Here is a 10,000-nt window from a genome sequence, read left to right as displayed (position 1 = left end):
TTGCATCAGGTGTGCTTGCGATACAACACTTCAAATACCTGGACTGGCTAGGGTTTTTCTGACTCTGACATTTGAGTGCATATTTCAGAAATATGGCTAAGTCAAGAGAGTTGTCTAAAAAGTTAAGAGAGCATCCCCTCACACAAACAAGGACAAGGATACAAAAAGATAGCAAATTCACTGAATGTTCCTAGATGTACAATTGGAAGCATAGTTTGCAAGTTCATCGTTAAAGGAGCACTGACTACACAACCTTGACTTGGCCAAAAAGCATATAAATAAGCCACGAACGTTTTGGGATTCTGTTCTGTGGAGCAATCAAACAAAAGCAGAGCTTTTGGGGCCTATGTGTGTCTGGAGGAAGAAGAAAAAGGCACGTTTTGAAAAGAGCATACTGCCTATGGTGACGCAAGGTGGCTGGCTCGGCCATACCCCGGGGCTGCTAATCCTCCCCTGGCACTGGAACCCTGCAGCGTGTGGAGGGCAAAATGTTTTCAATCGAGTATCAGGAAATCCGAGGAGATAATCTCATGCCATCTGTGGGGAAGCTGAAACTTGGGTGTCATCGGACCTTACTGCAAGACAATGATCCCAAGCACACCTCAAAGTCCGCCAAGGCTTCAGAAGAAGTCCTGGAAGATTCTGGAGTGGCCGTCACAGTCGCTTTGGTGGGAACTGAAGAAGGCGTTTGCAGCACGCAAACTCAGGAATATCAGTGAACCGGAGGAGTGGGCAGAGACTCCCCAGGAACGCTGGCAGAAACTGGCGGCTGGCTATCCATCACGTTTGCAGCGGCTCATAACAGCAATGGGGTGCTCTGCTAAGTACTAAAGACACTTGTCATGAAAGGGTTGAATAATTCTGAGACTACAGTAGTCATTAAAGTGCCATTTTGTGTGGAATTTGGAGAAACCACTTGGTATATTAATTGTTTTGAGCTATTTAACCTTTGTTTGATTGGTTTATTGTAAACAGCTGAAAGTTTGAAATTTTGATAATAAACCTAATGTGCAATGGGGGTTGAATAATTTGAAATAAAATTATTTTTATTTCAACTGTAGATAAAGGGAAACCCCCATTACAAGACAAGAGTGACATCATATTGTGCAATACTCATATTTCTGCAACAGTGTGGTAGTTATATCATAATCTATATATTCTGTTGTATTATTATATTCTATTATATACATTTATATTATATTCTATTTTTATTATTGTATTTATAAAGATTTTACATTCTGTAAAGGTGAAAAGTTGTAGCTGACATTATGGTTGTTCTGGATAGTGTGTGTGTGTGTGTGTGTGTGTGGGAGGGGGGGTATTTGATGTTATGCCAACAAATGTCTAAACATACACAAAAATGCACACACATCCGCAATTTCTCAGGCTAAAACTTGTCCGCACAACCACTATTTGCATTGATGAACAGTAACAAGGATATTACGTCACGGCCAGTCTATATCCTGTCTGTGTGTGTGTTTTGTGTGATTGTTGATTGTTTATATTCCACATTAAACAGTGCTATTTTGGTGAAGTCCTAATGAGAATCTCCAGTCAGCAGTGAAAATGTCAACTGCTTCTGATTAAAGAGGATAAACAGGTGTGGTGCGTCTGTGTGTGTGTGTGTGAGTGCGTACGTGCGTATGTGTGCATGCTGTACCATCTGAACAGGTGAGTCCGGTCCATCCATCTGCACACAGACAACTGAAGCCGCTCTGGTTCTCTACACATGTGGCTCCATTCACACAAGGAGAAGAGAGACATGCGTGTTCCACTGAGAGAGAGCGAGAAAAAGAGAGAGAGAGAAAAAGAGAGAGAGAGAAGAAAGAGAGTAAGAAGAACAAGGACTTCTTTTACAGAACTGACAGCATTATGAAATGAATCAGCATGAAGTTTGAGAAAGGCCTTCTTTTAGGAAAGGCCTCTTTTAGGAAAGCCAATGGACCTATTTACTTATCTGAATATATGCTCATTTCTTATCTGCCACTGCATCTTAAATCAGCAACCCCTCTATTTTGCCACAGTCTGTGTAATTTTGCTTTTTTACTTTTAAAATGCTTTAGGGTCAGCTGTCCCAGTGGGGCGTGATTTTGTTCCCCAAAAGCTGTCCCAATGGGGCGGGCCTTGTTCTTTTTCAAAAATCTTTATTTCACTGAGTAGATCCTGCCTTCAGCTATGGCAACTAATTAATAAAGGAAATCAGGTGTCTTTCAGAGGATATGGCCTCCCAGGACAAATCCATGTGATCACAGATGTGACATCACACAGGGGTACAGGCTACATATAACTTCAGCAATTACACCGGCTGGCAGACATCAAAGACATGAATTCAGGTGAATTCAAGCAGTACAAAGATGAGATTATGTAGGATTTGAAAGGCACTCTCACCAGCAGAGCCAACCCAGGCATATAGGGCTAACTGGGCTAATTCAAATCTGACAACGGGGGCCGTCAGGTGCATTTTTTACTTTAAAATTGTGACACTCACCGATGTCACAGTTGCGGCCGAGGAAACCCTCCTGGCACACGCACTGGTACTCATTTGGTTCTGTGTTGATACAAGTCCCACCGTTCTTACAGGGCAGGTGATTTCCACAGTAATTCAGGTCTGAAAAGGAAGAGAGGGAGAGAGATTTAGGATGTTAGTATGGAACGGTCATGTCTCAGCATCTAAAAATTAGAAATATTCTTGCTATACTGCTGTAGAGATAGTCCTCTCCTTATTTTACACTTGGTTATGTAATATGTTTTGAGTATCTGGATTATGTCTGAATAGGGATTATCCACATAAATGAGGAATATTACACACATGCTTATGTAAATGCATCCAAATCTGACTATCCAAACCACTAAGTGGTCGGTTTGAGACACATATTAGCATGTTAATACAACAATGTGTCTAAACCACATACACCAACCACACCTCCTCCCAGTGCACTATGCCATAGTACCCAGCTGTGCAGGACCATAGCAGTTGCCGTGGCAGCACAAGACCCCAAAGCAGAAAGCTCAAAGTTAGCATCTTTTACCATCTTAATCTAAAATGAAAACATTTACATGTAAATAAATGCTACGTTTCAGATCTTGCTACATTTTGTTCATGTTAAAATAAATGGTGAGCTTTATGACAGAGAATGCTGTCGATCGTTAATTGTTGACCTGGCAACCCAAAGTGAAAATAAAAACAATTCTAAAGCATAAATGGGTTGATTACAAAGGTAAACATGTGTTTACAATGGCAGAGTTCATCCAAAATCAAATGTGTCTCAGAGCACATACACTACCTGGCCAAAAAAAAGGTCACCACCTGGATTTCACTAAGCAAATAGGCAAGAGCCTCCCATTGGAAAATTACTGCATGGGTGATTATGTTTTAACTGGCAACAAGTTATTTAACCCTAACTGATGCAGTGATTAGCTTCTCATTTCTCAAACAACCATATCGAAAGACACATCCTGTGGTCGTGGAAAACAAGTTAATCTGTTTCAGAAGGGTCAAATTATTGGCATGCATCAAGCATAGAAAACATCTTAGGAGATAGCTGAAACTACTAAAATCGGGTTAAGAACTGTCCAACGCATTAGTCAAAAGTGGAAGGACAGTGGGGACACATCATCTTCGAGGAAGGAATCGGTGATCACTTAAATGTGTGGTGAAATCAAATCATAGAAAAACAACAGTAGAACTCAGGGACATGTTTAATAGTGAAAGTAAGACCATTTCTACATACACAATTCGAAGGGAACTCAAGGGATTGGGACTAAACAGCTGTGTAGCCTTAAGAAAACCACTTGTCAGTGAAAGTAACCGGCAAAAACGGCTTCAATTTGCTAGGGAGCATAAATATTGGACTCTGGAGCAATGGAAGGTCATGTGATCTGATGAGTCCAGATTGACCCTGTTCCAGAGTGATGGGCGTATCAGGGTAAGAAGAGAGGCATCATGCTTAGTGCATACCGTACAAGCCTGTGGGGGCAGTGCTATGATCTGGGGTTGCTGCGGTTGGTCAGGTCTAGGTTCAGCAACATTATGTGCCCAAAGAATGAGGTCAGCTGACTACCTGAATATACTGAACAACCAGGTTATTCCATCAACGGATTTTTTTCTTCCCTGATGGCAAGGGCATATTCCAAGATGACCATGCCAGAATTCATTGGGCTCAAATTGTGAAAGAGTGGTTCAGGGAGCATGAAACATCATTTTCACATATGGATTGGCCACCACAGAGTCCAGACCTCAACCCCATTGAGAATCTTTGGGATGTGCTGGAGAAGACTTTGCGCAGTGGTCCAAATCTCCCATCATCAATACAAGATCTTGGGGAAAAATTAATGTAACTCTGGACAGTAATAAATGTTGTGACACTGCAGAAGCTTGTGGAAACGATGCCACAGCGATAATAAATGTTGTGACACTGCAGAAGCTTGTGGAAACGATGCCACAGCGATAATAAATGTTGTGACACTGCAGAAGCTTGTGGAAACGATGCCACAGCGAATGTGTGCCGTAATCAAAGCTAAAGGCAGTCCAACGAAATTTTAGAGTGTGTGACCTTTTTTTTTGGCCAGGCAGGGTATGTTACATATTCACACTGACCAGCAGAGGCTGGTTTGTGTGTGTGTGTAAATGGGCCCTCATGGGGAGACACAGACTTACGGGAGCCTGGTCCACTCCCCTGTCTCTAAAGCAGTGCCCCATCTCCTGTTCTGTTTAGCTAAGTATATCAGCTTACAGGCCCTGAGACCCTACTAGAGCCCCACCCCTGGCTCCACCCCTGGCCAGCAGCACTGTGGGTGCGCTCCGCACCGTGCACACAGAATGGAGCACAGCTCGCCAGAATGTTGCGCAAAAGGCCTCGCTGTTGTGAAGGGCGTTATGTGTAGCTGCCAACTGAAGCAAGCTTGTACGATCACGGAGACCAAAAGTAATGCATACTCACAACATATATATTTATATACATAATACACACAATTTAGGTCACACACACACACACACACACACACACACACACACACACACACACACACATACATACACACACACACACACACACATACACACACACACACATACATACACACACCCACACACACACACACACACACACACACACACACACACACACACACACACACACACACCTTTCTCCTCTCACCTTTGTCACAGAGCAGGCCACCCCAGTTGGTGTCACACACGCATTTCCAGGGTTCAGTGCAGGTGCCATGATCACAACCAGGAAATGTCTCACATTCATCACAGAGATCCCCCTTCCAGCCATAATGACACCTGCGAGAGTTGAGGGAGTGTGTGTGTGTGTGGGGGGGGGGGGGGAGACAGAGAGAGATAGACAGAGAAAGTGTGAGACAGAGAGACAAAGAGACAGGAAATGTTAAGCAGGCACACAGATAGATGCTGTGGGAGCATTGTGGACATTTTATAATTATTATTATTATTATTTTTTTGACTCACTCGCATTCTCCAGGAAGACTGCACATACCATGGGCCAGATTACATCCTTGCTTACATATTGCTGCAATGATACACACACACACACACACACAAATAGATTGACAGAACATTGGTGTCAACTCAGATCAGCAACACTATAAACAGCATAGGCGCCAAATCACACAAAGTTTAGTATAGCATAAACAGAAAAACAGAAAAAAGACCAACTTTCCATGACCCAGTGACTCATTATTCTAATCAGAACCAGCCAAAGAAGTGCTAACATTAGTCAGTGTTTTACTGTCAATGTTGATCCACAAAACATCAAAGTTTTCCTATATAATGGGACACTTTTAACGTATGAACAGTGGGCAAACCTTGGTAACTTGGTAATTTAAACTCTGTATCCTTCATGGTTGTGTCTGGGAGTGTGTTACAAGAACATTTGTGCTTTAAAATTGAGGGATATGGCACTAATGTTGATGCTTCGCGAGTTCTGCCAACATCAGTCATCACAGGCAGGAAATGATGACTGATGTTGGACAGGAAACGGCAGAGAGGGGCAATTAAGGGTGATGTCATCATCCGCCACACACTTTTGCAGCCATTCCCTTTTAAAGCTTAGTTTGGTGTGATTCGAATTCTGGAACTTAGAACAGGAAGAGCAACACCCCGAGACTTTGTAGCCATGCAGTCTGCATCAGTCTTCACGTCCAACCTCGGCCCAAAGTCACTCCGCGGGGCCTTCGCCATGACCCACGTTGCAGTTGCCTGAGATCCCCCACAACCTCAGTCACAAAACTGCAAAACCACCCGTGCCCGTGTGGACCATAGCTTCCAGGCCCACTGACCCCTCATGGTGCCCCTCCCACCCCTGGATGTGTGGAGGAGGAGTCGGCCTCACCCTGACGACACTCTGGCCCCGCCCAGCCATCCTTGCACACCTTGCTGCCAGTCGCGTCGCAGTTGAAATGGCCAAAGAAGTCATCGCGTGCGCGGCAGAACTGGTTGCACAACGGCCCATAGTAGTTGCCATGGCACCGGAAGCGCAGCCGGTACTCCAGACTCAGCTGATGCCCGTGGTACCGATATGTCTGCCACTGCTCGCCAGGGTTTAGCATGGATGACAGTAGCACACGCGCTATCAACTCCTCCTGGCCTGAGGGGGGTGACAGAGAGTCCGAGCTTCATTGCTGATGACCAATAATGACAATGGCGATTGTTGAGATAAGAAGGGCAGTAAAGGGCACTTTCAAAGATGCCAGAAAATAAAGGAGAAGATATCTAACATGACACTAATGCTCGCATAAAGACAAAAGACTGTAAAACAAAATAGTACAGAGAAAAAGTGCCAAAGATAAACAAAGAAAAATAAAAAATAAATACAAAAGATAAAGATTCATTTTTTTCCACTTTGTAAGTGTGTGTGTGTGTGTGTGTGTGTGTGGTCAAGAGAAAGACTCAGAGTATGCTTTGAATAAAGAGGGCTTTCTAGAGAGTATAAACTCCATCTTATCATTAATCCCCTCTCAGTTGCACGAAATACTGCATCTGTTTGTTTCTGTGTGTGTGTGTGTGTGTGTGTGAGAGAGAGAGACAGAGAGAGAGAGAGACGGGGAAAAAGAGAGAGAGGGAAAGGGAGCAAGAGAGACGCAAAGAAAGAGATGAAAGAGGAAGAGGCAGAACGAGAGAGCAACAGGGAAAGAAAGAGAGAAAGAGAGGGAGAGAGAAAGATGGAAAGAGAGAGACTAGGAAGAATCTTGGTGGGGTAAATGAGATCATTGGGGCTGAACAACAAAGAAATGAAAGCAGGGGAGGATGAAGGTGTGCAAACACAGATACGTTATCATCACTAAACCTCACACACGCACGCACACACACACACACACACGCACGCACGCACGCACGCACGCACGCACGCACGCACGCACACACGCACACACGCACACGCACACACACACACACACACACACACACACACACAGTCCAGACCCAGTATCCTTTTTGCATTCACTCATGAAGTGCAGATGGAGGTACAAACACATCTATCTGGCAACAAAATTTCCCTTTCAGCATTGACTCCATGCTGAACAGTGGATGGACTTTAGCCTGTATTACCCTGTGTCTTAACCCTGTACTACCCTGTGTCTTTACCCTGTATTACCCTGTGTCTTAACCCTGTAGTACTCTGTGTCTTTACCCTGTACTACCCTGTCTTAACCCTGTATTACCCTGTGTCTTTACCCTGTACTACCCTGTCTTAACCCTGTACTACCCTGTGTCTTTACCCTGTACTACCCTGTCTTAACCCTGTGTCTTTACCCTGTACTACCCTGTGGCTATATCCTGTATTACCCTGTGTCTTTACCCTGTACTACCCTGTGTCTTTACCCTGTACTACCCTGTGTCTTTACCCTGTACTACCCTGTGTCTTTACCCTGTACTGCCCCATGTCTTTACCCTGTACTACCCTGTGGCTATACCCTGTATTACCCTGTGTCCTTACCCTGTGTTACCCTGTGTCTTTACCCTGTACTACCCTGTACTACCCTGTGGCTATACCCTGTATTACCCTGTGTCCTTACCCTGTGTTACCCTGTGTCTTTACCCTCTACTACCCTGTGGCTATACCCTGTATTACCCTGTGTCCTTACCCTGTGTTACCCTGTGTCTTTACCCTGTACTACCCTGTGGCTATACCCTGTATTACCCTGTGTCCTTACCCTGTGTTACCCTGTGGCTGTTATTACCACTGTAGTGTGTCTGAGTACCAGGGAGAAGAGAGCTGCCACTCATGGACATTTAATGGAATGGACGCATAACTCTCCAGTGGTACTGGACAGCAGCACTTACGCAAAGTGGCTAAACCACTGCAAAATTACACTTACTCATGCAAAAATATGGACATGAAAATCATGGCATCTCTCTTTCCTTCTCTCTCTTCTTTCTTTTTTCTCTCTCTCTCTTTCTTTCTCTCTCTCTCTAACTCTCACAGATAAACACACAACTTACAATTTACTGTGGGATCTAATTGGCCACAGTCATTCCCCACCACTGATCGTATTTCTGATTGGGTAGTGAGGCCAGGATATGACCTACAGTTGGTCCGTTCTCCAGATGCCAAACTGTAGCACAATCACTAGGCCTGCGTCACGGGGAGAGGAGAAACTGATCAGAGGGGTCAAGTGTGCAACAATGTGTCCCTGCTCTGTACTGTTTTTATGTTCTGCTTGTCCTTCAAAACTGGGACCAGAAAACTGGAGAGCGAGAGAGAGAGAGAGAGAGAGAAACACACACACACAATTACATATATATACACACACACACACACACACACACACACACAATTACATATACACACACACACACACAAACAATTACATATACACACACAATTACATATACACACACACACACACACAAACACGCACACACACACACACGCACACACACACACACACACACACAAACACGCACACACACACACACGCACACAATTACATACACACACACACACACAATTATATATACACACACACACAGATAGAGAGAGAGAGAGAAACACACACACACACACAATTACATATACACACACACACAATTACATATACACACACAAACACGCACACACAAAATTACATACACACACACACAAACATGCGCACACACACACACACACACACAAACATGCGCGCACACACACACACACACATACACAATTATATATACACACACACAGATAGAGAGAGAGAGAGAGAGAGAAACACATACAATTACATACACACACACACACACACACACACACACACAAACATGCGCACACACACACACACACACACACAGATAGATAGATGTAAGAGTCACAGTCACAGGTCCTTGTAATCTCCTGGATCAATGAATCAGGGTTGTAGTCTTCTAATGGTGACCTTATAATGGTTTCACATTCTCCTTTTATGTAGAGATGCGGACCTCAGTTAATTCCGCAGGGAGTTAATCTAGTTCAGGTTTTGGTTCTGTTCCAGCCACTCATATCCATGAACCAGGTAATGAAAGGCTGCAGAGCATTTAATTACCTGGCCAAGGTGTGCTGTGAGGCAGAGCAGAGTAAGTGATACCGGACTGAGAACCTCTTAATATGTTGTGTGGCAATACATGCTTTTAGTACGAATTAAGTCTCAATTAAGTCTGTGTGCGTGTGAGAATATGTGTGCTGAATTCATAATGGCAGATTAAGAGTTCTTCTTCCATAACCTCTCTATCTCTCTCTCTCTCTCTCTCTTGCGCTCTCTCTCACACACACACAAACACATACACACTTTCAGGAACACAACAGGCCGAAGGCATGTGGGTGTGCAGTGGTAGTGTGTGGCAGTCAGGCCAGTAGCAGTGCTGCAAATGCTAAAGCTGCTCCCTCTAGAGGCTTTTGTGCCAGCCACGCTCAGCTCCGCATCGCAGCCTAAGGACACGGGCACACGACACGCAGACACGTGCAAGGCACAGCACAGACACACACGAGGGAGAGTGCAGACACACGTGAGGGACAGCACAGCC

General features: G+C 44.4%; 1 protein-coding gene across 2 annotated transcripts in view; it reads right to left on the bottom strand.

Moving 5' to 3' along the window:
- LOC145656218 (uncharacterized) overlaps window positions 1-10,000 on the bottom strand; it is a 32,112-nt gene that overhangs the window by 4,352 nt on the left and 17,760 nt on the right. For both annotated transcript variants that reach the window (XM_081709577.1, XM_081709578.1), the window contains exons 4-8: window positions 6,354-6,608; window positions 5,471-5,531; window positions 5,157-5,287; window positions 2,489-2,608; window positions 1,661-1,774 (exon numbers count right to left, since the gene is read on the bottom strand). In XM_081709577.1, the coding sequence (XP_081565703.1) occupies window positions 1,661-1,774; window positions 2,489-2,608; window positions 5,157-5,287; window positions 5,471-5,531; window positions 6,354-6,608 (681 nt within the window). The remainder of the gene's footprint in view (window positions 1-1,660; window positions 1,775-2,488; window positions 2,609-5,156; window positions 5,288-5,470; window positions 5,532-6,353; window positions 6,609-10,000) is intronic.

This window comes from Electrophorus electricus, unplaced genomic scaffold (genome assembly GCF_041902795.1).
Source record: "Electrophorus electricus isolate QZ-2024a unplaced genomic scaffold, ASM4190279v1 Scaffold63, whole genome shotgun sequence".
In the NCBI taxonomy this organism is placed as follows: Eukaryota; Metazoa; Chordata; class Actinopteri; order Gymnotiformes; family Gymnotidae; genus Electrophorus; species Electrophorus electricus.
The sequence above is the reverse complement of the archived record's forward strand: the minus strand, read 5'-3'. Positions and strand labels throughout refer to the sequence as shown.